We start from the raw sequence: 20,320 nt of genomic DNA on the forward strand, positions 1-20,320 counted from the left end.
AAAGAATATGCTAATTAGACCAAACAGAACGACTCTCTGGACGACCTTCTGGACAAAGCCCCTTGCACAAATTTCATTCCTCAGGCCTCTAGTATAATTATAATACAGCTTTATGTCCTTTTATCTAACAACTAGAGGCCCGGTGCACAAAATTAGTGCATGCGTGCGGTCCCTAGGCCTGGCTGGCGATCGAAGTGTGAGTGTCTGGCATGGAAGGGCAGATCTAAGCTGATCTCTGGGCCCCAGGTAGCATCTGGAGCTCCGGGCCCCTTCCACACCCCCTCCACCTGAGTCACAGCACCCAAGTCCCCACGCGGAGATGCAGTGAGCCTGACCAGACGCTGCAGGCTGGGGCGCAGTGAGGGAAGCCAGGCAAGCAGCACACTCTCTCCTGGCTGGCCTTGCAGACGAGCTCCTCGGCAAACTCACGGGGAGCCTGACTAGCCCCTGCAGTCTCTGCTCCTCAAAGGCACCTGAGAGCAGGGTCTTCCCCGACACGCAAGCACTGGTGTCCCAGAGAAGGGTAGCAGGGGGAGTGAGAGCGAGCTCGGTAGACACCCCACATTCTCACCACATCTCCATCCCTGTCACCCCCGACCCCAGGTAGCCTGCAAGAGGTCACAGCGCGTCACCGATGCCTGCTGTGTTCCACACCGCCCCCCTGGTGATCAGCACACATCATAGCGAGTGGTCGAACTCCTGGTCTCCTGGTTGAATGACTGCCTAAGGGGACAATTTGCGTATCAGGCTTTTATTATCTACCAATGTTAAAAATAAGCAGAGCCCTGACTGTTTTGGCTCAGTGGATAGAGCATCGGCCTTCGGACTGAAGGGTCCCAGGTTCGATTCTGGTCAAGGACATGTACCTTGGTTGTGGGCATATCCCCAGTAGAGAGTGTACAGGAGGCAGCTGAATTGGTGTTTCTCTCTCATCTATGTTTCTAACTCTCTATCCTTCTCCCATCCTTTCTGTAAAAAATCAATGAACTATTTAAAAAAAAAAAAAGATGAAAACTGACAGCATCAATGCAAAAGGCTAGTAATATAGAAAATGACTAGGAGAAATCTTAAGAATAACAACAGTATTGTAGATAAATTATGTATAACTTTTTTTCTAAATGTTATATAACACTAATTGCCCGGTGCACGGATTTGTGCACATTGAAAGGAAATTAATTACAAGAAATATTTTAATATCACTATTTGCCCTTTTCTATAATAGAAATGTCAAAAAAAAACAACCAAATTCACCATCAACAATGACAGATCAAAATGCACGCATGTGATTGGAGCCAGCGAGAGCTTTATATGTATGGTGCATGTGTGAGTCAACGTTTATTTTTAAATTGCTAGTTCGCGTCATATGTACCTGCCAGCTGGTGATACATATGTATGTACGGTTGGTCACTTAGCCTTTCATATATATAGATGATTTTGTAATTAAAAATAAACAGCTAGCATCAATTTTAAAAAGCTATGACTAAACAGCTGGAATAGGAGGAACCACAACAGTTACATATCAGGGCAAGCATCTTCAAGAAAACAAATAATTACTGCCAAGTTTTAATTATTTGACAAGAAAAAATCCCTGATTTAAGGAGAACACAAGAATATAATTGGTGAAATATAAACTCACTTAAGAATTTAAAGACTAAAAGTATCCCCACAAACTAAATAAAGGGAAAGAAAACCCCCTTCACCATTATTGTACAGAACTGCATGCAGCATGAAAGAGCCAAGAATTAGGATAATATCCTAAAAGCTCTAACCTACTGTATTTTCCATTAATGGTTTAGTTATAGAAACTTTACCCTCTGGGCTTTCTCATGTTCTTCCCGAGCCTTCTTAACCCTTTCCATTCTTTCTTTGATCTCTCGCTCTTCCCGTTTCCGCTCATACTTTCTCCGATGTTCTGCAATTTTCTGGGCCTAGGAAAAAAGAGCCACAGAAAAATGTTCTAAAAATTGAATAAAGTCAATACATATCTACAGTTTTGTTAAAGAATTACTTTTCTTTGTGGAGAGGTGTTTGACATAGTTTTGAATAATGACAGATTTACCTGACAGAAAAACACCTGAGGTAACTCAGGCTTTAACAAGTCCACTGTGAAACAATTAAATATGGCCAGGAGGACAATTAGGTTTCAAATTGCACAATTCTCATCTGATACCTGCCCTGGGAAGGCAGAAACTAGAAACACATATACCAGTTATTTACCAGTCTAACAATACTTAATTTTCCTCATCCATAAAATGAGAAACATCCAAGTCTTACAGAAATGCTCTAAGAACTAAGAGAGAGCCCTAGCTGGTTTGGCTCAGTGGATAGAGCATTGGCCTGCTGACTGAAGGATCCAGGGTTTGATTCCAGTCAAGGGCACATGCCCAGGTTGTGGGCTCAATCCCCAGCAGGAGGCAGCAGATCAATGATTCTCTCTCATCATTGATATTTCTCTCTCCCTCTCCCTCTCTGTAATCAATAAAAATAAATATATATAAAAAAGAACTAAGAAAATATATGTACCAGGCACTAGTACATCATTCACAACAAATTCTTGGAATCTATTAATTATTCAGAGAATAACACTAATTAAATGAGATTCATATTCAATCATTAGTTTACTTGTGATTTTTTAAGAACCTCACATTCCAGAACATCTCACACAATAATCTTGCTGAGTTAGCCCTGCTATGAGAAGAAAAAAGAAATAACAGTCTCTAACAGTAGCTAAATAAAATAAAATTTGCCCTATCTTAAAACCTTTGGGAATGAATTCTGGATAGTAGAACTACCCACAAAGCTGAAGGATTTACCATGTGAATGCATTAAAATTAATTTCACTGACAATTTTAGACAGAAATTATCTTAAGACAATATTCTAGCTTTTGGATTCAATATTATCATTTTTTCAAAGGTTGAACTTGTTAACTATCACAGGGCCCTCATATTTTATACTGTGGCTATATATACCTATGATAAATACAGATCAAACTCAATCTTGGCTCACATTTTATACATTTTTCCATTTGCCCCCTTTTTCATTTGTTTTTGGTTATAATTCTATTGAAGGTGTGCAAACAAAGTAATAGAGCTTGCTATAATATAGCATGAAAAAGGAAAGCATGAAAACGAAATATGATTTCCTGAGTTGAGCACAAACTTCAGTGATTACAGATAATAATTTCCAAATGTTTGTTTCTTTGCATATGTTTTGCAGATAATTACTGCCAGGGGCTAAGTGCTAGAGCCATGCATTACAGTAATGACTTTCCTTTCTCCACTTTAACACACCTTTGGTTGAACTTCTTTCAGCATTGCACTAGCATCTTCATCATAATCCAATTTACATGCAAGGGCAAGATCATGGGCTGCTTCCTCCCAGTGGCCCAGAAGTCTGAAACAGATTGAAATTCATTTTAGAGTATTTTATACATATTCACTTATGCAGCTCAGTGTCCTTGTTCCTCATTATGAGAAAGGATTGTCACAGCCTGGCCAGTATGGCTCAACAGTTGAGGGATGACCCATGCACCGAGAAGTCTCTGGTTTGATTCCCAGTTAGGGTACATGCTGGACCGTGGACCCGATCCCTGTAGGGGATATACAGGAGGCAGCCAATCGATGGTTCTCTCTCTCATCAATGTTTCTCTCTCTCTTTACCTCTTCCTTCCTCTCTAAAAATCAATAAAACAAAGTTTTAAAATAATTCAAGTAATTTAAAACTATATTATGACAGTATTATCTTCAGTGGGATATAGATAAAAACTGCAACAACAAAAACTTTAAACTTTAAAGATTATATTACCTCTCAGGTATGATTTTGAAAATTTTATGTATATGGTAAGGTAACACAAGTAAATCTATTAGGGGCAAAGATTTTGACTTTAGGATAACTATCAAAAATACAAAAATACATTTAATATTGAATTTTAATGAAAAATTATCAATATAAATTTAAAATTTGTAACTTTTTCCTTAAAATTTTTATTAAAAAAATTTTTTTTTCTAATTCTGTCCACTGAAATGACAGAAAGTAAGGACACCACAGAAGTAATGAACACATTTGGTGACCCAACTTTAGTTTCTATAAAAATAATCATCACTAAACTTAACCAATGTTTCTTGAAGAAATGGTTTACTACCAATCTGAGACAAGCAAAGTTCAAGATGAGCCCATTCTATGTTCTACGAGAAGACAAGGAAATGCTCAAATACTACTGGGGGTCTCAAGGATCAATGGCAATGCAAAAGCTTTCCTGTACTGGCAGAGCATTAATACATTTTATCTGTATCTTTGACATATGTCTTAAAAACCTCTAAAGCTACTTTTTTGAGTCACCTAAGCACAGTTGGTCCAAGCATGTCCATCTTCATTTCCACTCACACTTGAAGTATAGTACTTTTCATTCCATGAAAGATGTCAATGTCATTGGACATTTCATCTCAAACCACAAATACCCATTTGTATAACACTGTTTCACTTCCAGGAATGATTACTAATCTAGGCTAAATTCACCTCTTTATTTGCTCCCTCTCCTGATATTTCAGATGACGTAGCATTGACTGAAGTAGTTGGAGGCTAGGGAATTCCTTCTTCTATAATATACTGGTTATTTAATGTTAAGTTGCAGATAGAAAATCTGAAAATAAGAGAAAATCTAATACAAGGTAAGGAATAGAGTGAAGAAATAAAATGGAGTAACTATGGTCAAGCTTCTAAATTATTAATTTCAAGTGGGCTGAGGCACAAGGAAACAATTATTCTTGTTTTAACTGACTCTAGGAACATCCCATAAGACCCTTGAATACATCTTTGTCATTTATTTCCAGACCAAGTCCTGACTGTGAGTTTGGTCGATAAAGGCCACTCTCTTTTCCTGGAGATAATTTTGAGAAAAATCCTCATCTTAAATCTGGTTATATGTGGTCAAAAACTGTAACAGTGGTTTTCTTTGAGTAAAAGGAGTAAAGAATTTTTATTTGTTCCTTATGAATTCTTCATGTTGCGTACATATAATTATTACTTTGAAATTAAATCTTTAGGCAATTTTGTATAAGAAAGCATATTTAAAAACACCAGATTTAAATAAAGAGTTCTAAAAATAAATAAATTATATTACTTACCTGTGTGCCTTCCCTCGCCACTTGTAAGGCTGAGCTGAATCAGGATTTATTTCAATAGCTCTGTCACAGTCTCGGATGGCAGCATTTGGCTTCTGTAATTTGATGAAGACACTAAAAAATAAGTGTGATATTAAAAAGTATTCATTTAAAACAATAACACCTTTGGGATTGCTACAGAAGCCAAGTCTATTTAAATAAATGATCAGAAATTATTCGCAAGGACTCAGCCAGTGTGGCTCATTGGTTGAGTGTCAAGCTATGAACCAGGAGATCACAGTTCAATTCCCAGTCAGGGCGCATGCCCAGGTTGCAGGCTCAATCCCCAGTGAGGGTTGTGCAGGAGGTGGCTGATCAATGATTCTCATTATTGATTTGTCTACCTCTCCCTCCTCTCCCTTCCTCTCTGAAATTAATAAAAATATCTTTAAAAAGAAATTATTCACTAGGGGGTGCTATTTTGTTTAGAGCTCTCACCTGGCTCTCTTGGCATACAGAATGGCCAAACGAGGATTCAGCTTGATGGCATCTGTGAACAAGTCTATGGCTTTCTGTAGTTCACCTAAAGTGAAACAAGAGTTATTGGAAACAGCCAGAGGATAAAAAATATTAAGAAAAATTGTTAATCTCTTGTCTCATTAGTTTTTCACATACTTTATTTAGACCAGAAAAAAAAGACTAGTTTCTAAATTAATATTCAAAATAGGCTCTTCAAAGCAAACCTTTACCAAATCTTATAATACTGTAAATCACTCAACACAAGACAATAGCATACTCTTAGTTCTCATAATTGATTTTAATTAAGAAAAAGTAAATGGATAAAATTTAAAGAATAAATAAATTTTATTCCAGAACTTTTCTTATATCCATTAAGTTAAAAGGTTAAAATTCAACTTAACAAAAAATGTATTCCTACTAAATACAGAGCTTCTGTAAAAATTTATTATTTGAATTCATAAGAATGTTACAAAAATTCAAGAAAACTAGAACTCATTGAAGACCATAACCCACATCATTATATCTATTCAAACAGTTAGCTTCTTTATTAGTTCCTTCAGTGGAGTCATTCAACAAATAAAATGTACTATAGAATTAGAACAGTTCTTTGCATAAAGTCTAATTTACTTGGACAAAGGAAACATGGAAGGCAAGATAAACACAGAATTTTAAAGTAAATGCACAATTCACTTTGAAAATATATTGTATAAAGCACCTTAACAGAACTCATGAAACAATGTTCAGTCTTACTACTTATTACAGATGTCTAGTACAAGTTATTACTCTGGGATGTCTAATAAGCAACTCACATCAGAATCTGTCTAGGCAAGGTGATTGATACCTGAGTGATTTCAGCCTCTTTACTAATGGGTAAGGGTTGGGAGGAAAATAGGCACTTTCTTTAGTATAAGATATTCAATAAATTTAAATTCCTTTTCCCTTTCCCAGTATTTAACAGTTACTACGGCAGAGAAGAGAAAATCCAGAATATCACAGAAATGTAGCAAAGTATAAAAAAATCACTCACCATCATTTAGGGCATCAATAGCAGCCACTTTTTTGTCATTTGCCTGATCCATCATCTCGTCAGTTATCTAGGGGAAAATTGAAGGCAGACTTAGAATAGTAAAGAGAGCAAACAGAAGAAGAAAACAATTTGGAGTTTTTAGGAATGAGGGAGTCACAAACCCCATTTTTATTCATTTTTCTCTAATCTCCAGAAAGCCAAGAGAAATATGATCTATATATAAAACCCTAATATGCAAATAGAACAAATGCCAGAACAATCGAACAACTGGTCACTATAATGTGTGCTGACCACCAGGAGGCGCCAGACCAAGGTGGGGTGCCGGTCACTGTCATCAGGGCAAGCCTCTGGTGGTTACTGAAAATTCTTTGCTCCTGCGTCCTGCAGTTCTGCCTGGCGCTCACACCCGCTGCCGGCGCCCGGCGCCGGTTCCAATTGTTCAGTGCCATCAGTGGGGGTGAGTGGCGGCTGCTGGCCCTGATCACCCCTGTGAGCTTCTCCACCTCCACCTGCTCCTGAGGCGTGATTGGGGCAGCAGCTGCCACTCAAACCTGCTGACGGTGCCGGCCCTGCCCACACCTGCTGCTGGCGCCAGACCCAATTGCTCCACACTGTCAGCACGTGGGACCTGTGGCAGCAGTGGGAGTAGGGCTGTCAGCAGACAGGGGACCAGGGCCCACGGCGGAAGGGGCTGAGCGGGGGCACGGAGGATGGGCTGAGACCCGCCCCTGTGTCCTCCACAGCCTCATGGCCCACAGTTCCTATCAAGGTGCACAAATTCGTGCACTGGGACCCTAGTAACTGAATAACACAGTATACATAAAGAGTTGTAATCTTTTACATGAAACAACAAATTTCCCTCCCTACGTTCGGCCTTAAATATTACCTTTGCTCCCCTCCATCCCAACCTAAGAGATTGTTCTGCCCTTGTCTTACCAAGTCCTTTTTAGTTATTCACAAATATTAAAACTCAATCTCCCTACAAGAAGTAAAGCTAGTTCCTTTTAGGTTTGAATTTTCAGAAAAAGAAATATCTCATAATTTGTTCCCACAACCATCTATTGAGTATCTATACTAGAAAGAACAAACACTATATAAGATGCTGACAGTAAATGATAAGTAGAAAAACTTGTAGCAAATATCCTACCTAAAATGCAAAGTCAAGAAGTAGTTTTCTTTTTTTTGGTTAATCCTCACCCGAGGATATTTTTCCATTGACTTTTAGAGAGAGTGGAAGGGAGGGGGAAAGACAGAGAAACACCGATATGAGAGAGACACATTGATTGGTTGCCTCTCTAACACCCCTGACCAGGGCCGGGGATCGAGCCTGCAACTGAGGTATGTGCCCTTGACCAGAATTGAACCCGAGACCCTTCAGTCCATGGGCCTATGCTCTATTCACTGAGCCAAACTGACTAGGGCCAGAAGTAGTTTCTTTAACATAAGGAAAAAGAAAAACAACAAAAAAAACTCTATCATCATCACTGTGTAAAACATTACTAGAGGTGTTGATTAATTTATTATGACAATAACTTGATATGTTTAAGAACTGGAAGGAGCCCTGACCGGTTTAGCTCAGTGAATAGAGCGTCAACCTGCGGACTGAAGGGTCCCAGGTTCAATTCCAGTCAAGAGTATGTACGTTGGTTGCGGGCACATCCCCAGTAGGGGATGTGCAGGAGGCAGCTAATCGATGTTTAACTCTCTATTCTTCTCCCTTCCTCTCTGTAAAAAAATCAATAAAATATTGATACCCTCCAATAAAATATAAAAAAAAAATAACTGGAAGTAAAGTACTCAGTTGTCTTTATTTATATTTACCTAGAAAATCCAATGAAGTGACAAGTTACTAGATCTCCTAAGATTACTCAATAAAGTTCTCAGAAATAAGAGCAACATAAAAAATAAACCCAGAGTTCCTCCAAATCAGCAAAAATCAATTACAAAATATAACAAGATACCACTCTAAGATCACATAAAATTTTCATGGGGGGAAAAAGTAAAATTCTATAAAAGGACACCAAATATATATAACATTTTCATGGAAAGATTACCTCGAATATTTCAACCTATCCCCAAGTTACTCAATAAATTCAAAGCAATTCCAACAAAAATTACTTAAAGTTTCAGACAACTTTAAAATTTAAAAACAAAACAAAACAAAGAAACACTTTACTAGGCAGTAAGACAGCCTACAAAGCCAGAGTAATAAAAATTTTTAAAAAGATGATGACATCAGTTTGACATGCTTGGTTTACAGCAATATGGCACCCATGATACCCTGAACAAATCTAAAAACCACTTTTTAAAAGCAATCTTTAGAAAACAACAGCCCGGGACGGTTTGCTCAGTGGATAGAGCATCGGCCTATGGTTCGATCCCTGGTCCTGTGCGGGAGGCAACCAATCATGTCTCTCTCTCACATCGATGTCTCTCTTTCTCTCTGTCTCTCCCACTCTGTTCCAGTCTCTCTAAAAAATGAACGAAAAAATAGTCTCAGGTGAGGACTAACAAAACAACAACAAAAAAACCCCCACAACAAACAAAATTAAAAAACAACAAAAGTATATACAAAAAATATAAATTTAATAAAAGGAAATAAAAGCAATCTTTGACCTAAGAATGTAGAAATCCTCAAGGAACAAGATTAAATAAAGGCTTGAAATCCAGTGAGATAGCCAAGTGCTCCATCTGCTTTCACCCGTGTGGCAGGTGTCAAACCTGGTAGCCATGCAATTCTGTTTTTGAAGGTAGTGCAGGATACATGAAACAAACGTTAGATTTAGGTGTTGTCTAATCATATACCCTCCAGTATAAATCTGGAACCCCAAATGCCTATAGCTATAAGCATAATGATAAACCAAAAATACACCTGTACCAACGAAAGGGATAGTCAAATAGAAAACATCACCTCTGTAAATTCATTACCACAAGCCTGCCTTTCTAGTACAATTCACATTACTTATGCAAACAACAAAAAAACCATGCTGAGAATTAAAGTAGTCCTTGTGGTAGCGGCATCTCAGAGTCTACATGGAAGCAAGTATTTCCCTTTCTGAAGGAATATGCCTTCTACCTATACCTCAAAAACTTCCCACAAGTGACGTTTTCAAAAACTCATAGTTTAAATAACACACACAAAATCCAAAAGTAAACAAGGTACCTCAATTAGCAAGTGTCAGGAAAAATTATAGAAAAATCAGCAAAAAGAATGATAAAGTACTTAACTTAAAGTGTTTAAGAGAATTAAGGCAAGTTCTGAAATGAATAAGGAGCAAGAGATTTATAAGTAAACAAGTGGACTTATTTATTATTATTTTTAACCTTATCTGAGGATATGCTTGGAGAAAGGAAGGAAGAGAGAGAAACATCAATCGCTGCCTCCATATGCCCTCGAACGAGGAGCAAACCCACACCACAGGTATGTGCCCTGACCAGGAACCAAACTGGCAACCTGTCTGTGCACAGGACACTGTGCACCAACTGCGCCACTCAGGCAGGGCCCCAGTGGACTTTAAAAAGAATCAAAGTAAAATTATCAAAATAAAAAACATAAGCATTTCAATTGAAATATCAATGGGGAAAAAAGACAAAGAATGCATATATAATTCAGTAGAATGATTAAGAGATGGAACTTAGTGAAAAAACCTAGCATATATCTCTAAGTAGGACTCCAGAAGGACAATGGAGAAAACGGAGAAGAGGCAATATCTGAAACAGATATTCTGAAAATGTTCTAGAGCTAAAGAAAGTTAACAACCCTAGAATTTAAGATGACCAATTAATCCCAAGCAAGATAGAGTATTATAAATCTAGACACCCTGAAATAACACAGCACCACCAATAAATGGAACTCACATTTTAAAAATTCATTTTATAAATAGTGACGTAAAGCACTTATATTTGTTCTTTAAGATGCACAAGACCTTCATGGAGAAAATGTAAGTTACTGAAAGACGCCAAAAAATGACCTAAAAATTAGATACTGCCCTGCACATTAGTTGGAGCGTTGGCCCGCAGACTCAGGGTCTCAGGTTCGATTCCCAGTCAAGGGCATGTACCTCAGTTGCAGGTTCCCCAGCCCTGTAGGGGTGTGAGCAGGAGGCAACCAATTGATGTGTCTCCCTCACATGGATATTTCGCTCTCTCTCACCCCCCTCCCTCCCACTCTCTCTCAAAATCAATGGAAAAAATATTCTCGGGTGAGGATAAATAGAAAAAAAAACACACGAGATACCACATTAATGGATAGTTAATCTCAATAGTGAGATGTATCTTCTTCCTGATTTAGATTTAATGCAACTTTAATGGGGGGGGAAATCCTATTTTTTAGGAAGGAACTTGACAATCTCATTCTAAAACTTATATGGAATAACAAAGAACAGCCAAAATATTACTCAAGTGTTGGGGGTCTTTGCCCTGCCAAATAACATTTAGCATAAAGCTATACTAGACAATGCGTTACTAGTACATGGGAAAATTTAGACAAATAGAACAAAAGATCACTAAAACAGACCAACACACATATGAAAACATTGTTGAGGAAAGGAATTCAATAATAGTGCTGACAGGTGGATAAGGCTGAAAGGCAAATGTATAAAACTTTCAGAAGGAAAAAACAATATATTATAACCTTGAAGTAATAAAGTATAATATATAAAAGATTTAAATGCACTAAAAAATTTTATTCATTAAGAAACATAAAGAAAGCGAAGACAGCCACAAAGTAGTAGGAAATATGTGGAATACATATAGACAACAAATTTTTAGTATCCAGAATATAAAATGAACTACAAATTAGTAAGAAAAAAAACAACTCAAAAGAAAACTGGGAAAGTCAGAATAGGCCTTTCACAAATGCCTTGAATGTCCAGTAAACATCAGAATATGCTTGACTTCATGAGAAATTAAGAAAGTGAAAATTAAAAGCCACAAAGACATAGCCTTGGCCGGTGTGGTTCAATTGTTTGGGTGTCAGCCCCTGCACTGAAAGGCTGCCAGTCCAATCCCGGGCCAAGGCACATGCCCAGGTTGTGAGCTAGAGCCCAGGAGGTGTGCAGGAAGCAGCCTATCAATGTTCACTCTCACATGAATGTTTCTCTCCCTCTCCCTCTCCCTTCCCCTCTCTCTCAAAAAGATCAATAAAGCCCTAACCGGTTTGGCTCAGTGGATAGAGCGTAGGCCTGTGGACTGAAGGGTCCCACGTTCGATTCCGATCAAGGGCATGTACCTTGGTTGTGGGCACATCTCAGTAGGAGGTGTGCAGGAGGCAGCTGATCGATGTTTCTCTCTCATTGATGTTTCTAACTCTCTATCCCTCTCCCTTCATCTCTGTAAAAAAAAATCAATAAAATATATTTTTTAAAAAATCAATAAAATAATCTTAAACAAAAAGGTAACAAAGACACAGCATTTCACACAGTAAGATCAGCAAAGATGAAATCTAACAGTATCAAGCGTTGGTGAGGATACAGACCAACCTTTTAAGCTGCTATTACTACATTATAGTGTTTCTCAACCCCCAAAGAGCCGTTTTAGAAAAAGTTTTCTTAATTTTTACCCCCTCTATTTTAATAGCACAGATATAAAACATATATTTTAATGTATTATGTCCCTTTAGAAGACCAGTCATCATTTTAATATCTAAGTATTTTTCAATCCCCCTTCCCAAGAATCAATTTTCACCACCTTAAGGGCATGAAAATTAGGAAAATAATTTGGTATTAAATATCCCATTAATAGACAATTCCCCAAAGCTAGCACAGTCAAATAAGATGCAAATGAAAAAGGCAGGTAAAAGGAAAACAAGGATTTCAGAAATTATTAGCAAATGATTAAAAATAATGGCAATTTTCACAAATATTTTTAGTAAAATAAAATGCTTTCCTAAGTGCTTTAAGTCAGAGAAAGATTTCTTATGTGCTTCTCCTGGAAGAACCTACACTAATAAAAGAGAAATATGCAAATTGACCTTCCCTCCGTGACACCCACAAAGCCAATCAGGAGTGAGTATGCAAATTAATCTACCAAAGCCAACTGATTAATTTGCATGTGCAGGCACCAAACTGCTGGGGGCGGGGCAGCCACTTGTGTGCACACTAGCGCCAAGCAGCCTGTGTCCCAGGGACAGGCGTCATTGGGGGCCAGGCCGCTCTGAGCTTGTAGGCCCACGCGTAGGCCTGGAGTCTTGGAACGCCCCCGCCCTCTCCAGGCATCCAGCGGCCGGGGGCAGGGCAGGAACATCTCCGCAACCCAGGCACTCTGAGCTGGCACACGCACAAGCGGCTGGGGGTGGGATGGGAACGTCCCCCACAGAGAGCGAGCAGACAGCATGGCCCTGCTTGCCCCTGGCCGTGGCAGCAAGGGGCAAGCAATCTCCCGCAGGGCCCTCACAAAGAGCAGACAGCAGGGCGCTGTTTGACCCTGACCCTGGCAGCAAAGGGCAAGCAGGCCCCCACAGAGAGCAGACACCAGGGCCTACAGTGGCATCAAGCAGGCAGGTCCGCAGAGAATCACAGGGAGCAGGCTTAAGCCACTAGTAGGACATCCCCTGAGGGCTCCCAGATTGGAGAGGGTGCAGGTCAGGCTGAGGGACCCCCCGCCCCGTGCACCAATTTCGTGCACCGGGCTCCCCCCCCAGTTATGTCATAAAATCACTGCAATAGGTGGGACCTTCACATTCCTTAAAACAAGCCATCGAACTTACCTCTACATTTTCATCTCCCATTTCTTGAGGGGCGTCAGTGTCTGGTTCAATCACACCCTCATTGTCGATTTCTGCCAAAGAAAAAAATGACACATGAGACTATTAAAAACTAATGAACTATAGTTACTACAACTAATTAACTGAATATCTTACTTTATATTAATTTTATTTAAACTAATACATTAGAAAGTATTTCTCCATTAAACACAACTTCAGCATTTTGGTAAGACTACATTTAATTTCAGCTGTTAAATTACGTTAAGGCATTTATCAGTATATTGTAGTGAGAATATCGGCAAGTGCATAGTTTCTAGTATTACACATGATACACCACTGATTTAACAAACTGATTCAGTTCAAGTATTTTGCTCTATACACCAATGTATTGTACTGTTTAAAAAAATTTTTTTTTTTTTTTTTGCCAGACCGGTTTGGCTCAGCAGATAGAGCGTCCGCCTGCGGACTGAAGTGTCCCGGGTTCAATTCTGGTCAAGGGCATGTGCCTTGGTTGCGGGCATATCCCCAGTGGGAGGTGTGCAGGAGGCAGCTGGTCGATGTTTCTCTCTCATCGATGTTTCTAGCTCTCATCCCTCTCCCTTCCTCTCTGTAAAAAATCAATAAAATATATTAAAAAAAAAAAATTTTTTTTTTTGCTCTAGCCAGTTTTGCTCAGTGGATAGAGTGTCAGCCTGTGGACTGAAGGTCCCGGGTTCAATTCTGGGCAAGGGCATGTGCCTTGGTTGCGGGCATATCCCCAGTGGGGGGTGTGCAGGAGGCAGCTGACCGATGTTTCTAACTCTCTATTCCTCTCCCTTCTTCTCTGTAAAAAATCAACTAAAAAAAATTATCTTTCCATATTGACTACATATTAAAAAGTTAATATTTATAAGTTTAAATATATTATTTCAGTTAATTTCACCTACTTTTTAAAATGTGGTTGCTAGAAAATTTTAAGTTTCATATGTAGCTCACATCATATTTCTAATACACAGCACCGATTTAGTGCTATTAGAAAAATCAACACAGGATCTTATCACGAGGGTTATCAAGTACAAACTACCATCTCACCTAGGTCACTTTCCTCACTTGATGGTTCATCTGTCTTTATGTCTTCCTCCACCTTCTGACTATCTGTTTTTTCCTCCTAGCAAAGGGAAGGCACACAATACTGTCAGTTTGTAATAACACACCCAATATATCTATACTAATTTATACAGTTTTATGTATAAACTATTCACATGCATTAGATTTCATGCATACTGTCTTTCTTGTTTTGTTCTGGTAAATGAGTTTTGGTTTTCTGTTTTCACTTCTTTTAAAGTTTTATGTAGGTCCAGCCCCTCATCCAAACCTTTCAGATAATGTTTTAGGATTTAAAATATTTTGGATTTTAGAAAGCGAATACAGATGCATATACAATTATAACACCTTCAAAAGGCACTGAAGCCCACAACTCTCCATAATCAAACACATTACTTCTGCAAAATAAAGTTTGAGCACTCATAATAAGTGGGATTAGAACTATTAATAGCCTTGCCCTTTTCGGGTGGCTCAGTCAGTTGGAGCATTGTCCCGCACATCAAAAGGTTGTGGGTTCGATTCCCAGTTAGGACACACACACCTACGTTGTGGGTCTGATCCCAGGTGGAGGTGCGTATGGGAGGCAACCATTTCTCTCTCATATCTATGTTTTTGTCTCTCCCTCTCTCTAAAAATCAATAGGAAAACCTATCTTGGAGTGTGCCCAGGCAGGTGGGGCTCAGTTGGTTGAGTGTAGTACCGTGGGCTGGGGTGGTAGGGGGCATGCAGGAGGGGGCTGGTTGATGTTTCCCTCTTCTCCCTCTCCTTTCTGCTCTCTCTAAAATCAACAAAAACTTATTTTAAAAATAATAATAAAATAAAATGTTAAGTAGCCCCATGTTTATTCAAAGGTTTTATGGTCAAACAAATCAACTAAAAAATTTTATATTTTCAAGGGTTTTTTAGCTTTGGAATTCCCAATAAGGAACCATGGAACTGTAATACACAAATGATGAAAATTCAAAGAATTTAAAGAGTACATCCAAATTTCCTTCCCATCCTGTAAGTAGCCAGTGTGGTTTGAATATCCATTCGTTGAGTTTCTACCATGTACAAGGTGCCAGATGCTGTACCATATACTGAGAAACATACCACTCATAATTTCTAAGTCAGAATGTTTTCATTATAAAAATTTTCTTTAGCAGAGGAGAGGTATAGGGTTAAGTATACTTTTGTTTTAATACATGTTTATCACATGGCAAAATAATCCTACCTAGGGCTCAGAAACTATCAAACTCTGACAAATGACTTCTATAAGAAAATAATTACTTTTGGAGCTTTGGCTTTACTTCTTTCATTTCACTTGTTCAAAGATATAACTTCTACTTTCATATAAAAATAGATAAACCTAGTTTAGGATTCTAAATAAAACAGTAACACCATGAATCATACTCAAAAATATCTCTCATGTGGTAGCACAGAATAAATTGGGAATTACTGATTTTGAATATTTGTTCACTTACTTGGCAAAATTAATAAAGTATCCACAATGCATAAAACACTGTGCTAGATGCTAACTATACAATGCTGAAGACTAAAAATGCACTTAATCACTGAGCGTGCCACTTACAGGTCATGTATACAAAGAATATTTATTCTAAAATACAGTGAACATTCAACCCCAAATTCTCAGTTTTAAATCAGTTTTCAGGGATTTGATGTCTAAATAGAAATTTTACAAATATCTTATTTCCAAGTGATCTTGGGGAAATCAACAGTGGTAATTTGAGAGCAGCAGTTAAAAAAATATCCCTAAGAGCCCTAGCCAGTTTGGCCCAGTGGAATAGAGTGTTGGCCCACAGACTGAAGGGTCCTGGGTTTGATTCTGTTCAAGGGCACGTACTTCGGTTGCAGGCTCAATCCTCAGGCCCAGTCTGGGCTCATGCAGGAGGCAAACAATCGATGTGTCTCTCTCACATCAATGTTTCTCTCTCTCTCTCCCCCTCCCTTCTACTCTAAAAAAAAAAATCAATGGAAAAATAATCTCGGGTGAGGATTAAAAAAAAGAAGTTCCTAAGAAACCTTATAGTAGTTTACTACTGAACATACAAATAAAACTCATAACTTACCTTATTTTCTTCTGATTTAGTTTTACGAGTAGCAGGTGGTACTTTACCTCCCATGCTTGAGGAAGATGAGAAGAAAAAAAAATTTGTTTAGAAAAGTAAAATTCACTAAGCCAAGCAACATTTTTTCTGCTAGGAAAAATAAAAGTTAGACATTCAGATGATTACTCTTTTGAAACTTTAAAGGAGGGGTAGGAAACTATTTTTTCTGCCCAGGGCCATTTGGATATTTATTACATCATTTAAGGGCCACCCAAAATTATCAACTTAAAAATTAACCTGCTATTGGTAAAACATTTAATTAACTCACCTCTAATGCCTTGGCAGGGCCAGACTATACAACGTTCCCCACCCCTTGCTTTAAAGAGTAAAAACTCAGATTAATCTGATTCAGCATTATGAGTTTTTTCAGCTTAAAATTTTTTAGCATACCGGCTAATGAAAATTAAGCCTAATGAACAATCACACAGCTTCTCTGTGTCCATTCCAGGAAAAAAGAAAAACACACAATGACAAAATCATTTTAACAAGTTGTTAGATATATTAAAGTCCAGTTAAGAGCTCAATTAAATTAAAAAGGCCATTTAGGAAATAATTATGAAGTCATTGTATAATTCAAAACGTTTGTTTCCTTTGATTGGGACCTATTAAAGATTCTTTACATTCACATGCCCCTCAGATTATAGATTTTCTCCTTATCTCCTCTAAACTTTACCCATCAGTACTTCCTCTTGGAATTGGCAAGCCCTTTTCTCCCAAAATGTTCCAAGGCAACACCATGAATTACAAACAGCAGGTCTTCATGTAACATTGTTATAAAGTTGGTGAGATGCTGTAGAAACCTAACTCTTGTTTATATCAATTAGCCTATAGTAAAATTGATTTCATTACATGTCCTCTTGCTTAAAGTTGAAGAATCTATTGCCCAACCAGTGTGGCTCAGTGACTGAGCATTAACCTATGAACCAGGAGGTCACTGTTCAATTCCCGGTCATCTGACCCAGTTGTGGGCTCATTCCCAGTGTGGAGCATGCAGTAGGCAGCCAATCAATGATTCTCTCTCATCATTGATGTTTCTCTCCCTTTCTCTCTGAAATCAATAAAAATATATTTAGGAAAAAAAAACTATCAATGTTAGGTGAGGACTAACTGTACAAATAACTTTAAAACAAATGAAAATAAGATTACAAAAAATTAGTGCTATATGCTCCATTTGGGGCAGACTATGAAGCATATCAGCTATATGCAACAGTGCAATAATTAAAATATTCAGTGGATTAAGGGCACTCCACAATAGTAAAAGCTGGAGGTCACAAAGACTTAACTAAAATTTGCTTTTAAAAAAAACAACTATTAACTTTTGCGTAAAACAAAGAGATATATTAACTTGGAAAATAGAAAGGAACCTACTCTAAAACACCCGTAAGTGTTTCTTCTTCTTTTTTTTTTTAAACATTTTTATTGATTTCAGAGAGGAAGAGAGAGGGAGAGAGAAACATCAATGAGAGAGAATTGTTGATCGGCTGCCTCCTGCACACCCCACACTGAGGATCAAGCCTGCAACTCAAGCACGTGCCCTGAACAGGAATCAAACCCTGATCTCCTGGTTCATAGGTCAATGCCCCACCACCGAGCCACGCCGGCTGGGCAGGGTTATTCTTTTTTTTTAAATTGACTTTTACAGAGAAGGGAGAGGGAGATAGAAACATCACTCGGCTGCGGCTGCCTCCTGTACACCCACTACTGGGGATAAATTATGTTAAAGCTTCAGATCTATCAGATGTATTAAGTGCCCTGACTAGTGTGGCTCAGTTAGTTGGGCGTCGGCCCATGCACCAAAGGACTACCATACCAGTTCAATCGCCGGCGAGGGCACATGCCCAGGTTTGCAGGCTTGATCCCCAGCAGGAGTTGGCCAATGGATGTTTCCCTCTTACATCAATATTTTTCTCTCTCCCCCTCCTTCTCCTTTCCTCTCTCTAAAAAAATCAATTAAAAATTTTTTTTTAAAAAGATGGTCCTAGCTGGTTTCGCTTAGTGGTAGAGCACTGGCCTGTGGACTGAAGGAAATTCTACAAAATAACTGGCCTGGCAGCCATAATTCTTTTAATTCGATAACATTCAATCTACTTTGTGCTATAGTTACTTAAGCACATGTTAAAAAAAAACAAACACTGGGTGCTACATTCTAAATTAATTGAGTCCAGCCGGCTCTGAACTGAGAGGTCAACATTCAACCACAGAGCCACTATCTCTTCTCCCTTCCTCTATGAAATCAATAACTATATATAAAATAAAATAAAAGTAAAATAAAATAAAATAAATTCATTGAGGCTAGAAGGCTTTCTGCTCATGTCATTTAAAATTTTTACTGAAGCCTTGGCCAGGTAGTTCAGTTGGCTAGGTAGGTCAGTTGGTCAGTTGGGGGTTCGATTCCCAGTCAGGGCACATACAAGAATCAATCAATGAATGAATAAGTGTAACAATACATCGATATTTCTCTTTCTCTCTCTCAAATCAATAGAACTTACTAAAAAGCACACACAAGATACAAAGTAGACGAAGCTGTTAAATGGGAGAAAAAAAAGTCAGACACTGCTTCTCCCTCTAGAAAAACAAAAATATGTCAAAACATATTTGTTAGAGAATATAGTCTTCCTGAGCCCCCATTGTCTATTGTGCCAAATACTTTTTCTTCATATCTTGTCAAATTTAAAAGCTTGTTAGCCGTAACCGGTTTGGCTCAGTGGATAGAGCGTCGGCCTGCGGACTGAAAGGTCCCAGGTTCGATTCCGGTCAAGGGCATGTACCTTGGATGCAGGCACATCCCCAGTAGGGGGTGTGCAGGAGGCAGCTGATCGATGTTTCTCTCTCATCGATGTTTCTGACTCTCTATCCCTCTCCCTTCCTCTCTGTAAAAAATCAATAAAATATATTTTAAAAAAATAAAAGCTTGTTAAATTAACAAATTCTCAGCATCAACTAAAATGTTAAGCTATAAACAATGGTAGACATGACAAGTAAGCAAATATCCTTTGCTGTCTAAGTCTGGGCATCTATGACTAATCTAGTATGGAAAGAACTTTGAAATGGTTTCAAACTGAGGAACCCTCATAGTAGGATTAGGCCTGGGAATATTCCTAGACTACAAGTCTCCACATTCAGGCAGATCTCCTATAATCTTGGAATGCTTTAAGACTTCTATGAAGGGAGATAAAAGAGGAACTAATACATTTCAAGCAAAGGCCTCACCTCAGAGAATACAAAAGTTTTCATTTAGATTGAAACACAGCAAACATCTATATTAATATTTCAATCTAAGTTCAGAATAAGGTTCCTAACACATGCCAAAATGCTTCATCCCATACTTGTGTCATCCCACAATTTAGGATGACACAAAGAAAATATAAAAACTGGAATTACCTATGTGAAACATTAAAATAAAACACATGGTTAACTTTTAAAAATAATGCCTGATAATATTTTCCAGAACTTAAACTGGAATTTTCATAGCCATAATCACTCCAGCATAAGTTACAACATCCTATATATAATAAAAGCCTAATATGCAAATTGACCAAATGGCAGTACGACCGGTCACTATGATGAGCACTGACCAGCAGGGGGCAGACACTCAACTCAGGAGCTGCCCCCAGCCAGCAGGCCCCAGGCCAGCCAAGGAGGGTGAGAGCAGGGGGCCCCTCCAATCATCCGGCTGAGGGAAGCGACTGGCAGCAGTGGCGGGAGGCGGGGCCAGCAAGTGGGTGGCACCAGGCCAGCCAAGGCAGGTGCCAGTGGGGGGCCCAACGGTCACCCCACAGA

At 38.6% G+C, this 20,320-nt stretch overlaps 1 protein-coding gene across 1 annotated transcript in view; it reads right to left on the reverse strand.

Annotated features, from left to right (window-relative positions):
* ST13 (ST13 Hsp70 interacting protein) overlaps window positions 1-20,320 on the reverse strand; it is a 32,898-nt gene that overhangs the window by 10,260 nt on the left and 2,318 nt on the right. Inside the window, exons 2-9 of the mRNA XM_036301752.1 lie at window positions 16,502-16,556; window positions 14,421-14,496; window positions 13,353-13,423; window positions 6,647-6,713; window positions 5,599-5,683; window positions 5,125-5,235; window positions 3,292-3,394; window positions 1,812-1,928 (exon numbers count right to left, since the gene is read on the reverse strand). Of these exons, the coding sequence (XP_036157645.1) occupies window positions 1,812-1,928; window positions 3,292-3,394; window positions 5,125-5,235; window positions 5,599-5,683; window positions 6,647-6,713; window positions 13,353-13,423; window positions 14,421-14,496; window positions 16,502-16,556 (685 nt within the window). The remainder of the gene's footprint in view (window positions 1-1,811; window positions 1,929-3,291; window positions 3,395-5,124; window positions 5,236-5,598; window positions 5,684-6,646; window positions 6,714-13,352; window positions 13,424-14,420; window positions 14,497-16,501; window positions 16,557-20,320) is intronic.

The sequence above is a fragment of the Myotis myotis genome, unplaced genomic scaffold (genome assembly GCF_014108235.1).
Source record: "Myotis myotis isolate mMyoMyo1 unplaced genomic scaffold, mMyoMyo1.p scaffold_m19_p_3, whole genome shotgun sequence".
NCBI lineage: Eukaryota > Metazoa > Chordata > Mammalia > Chiroptera > Vespertilionidae > Myotis > Myotis myotis.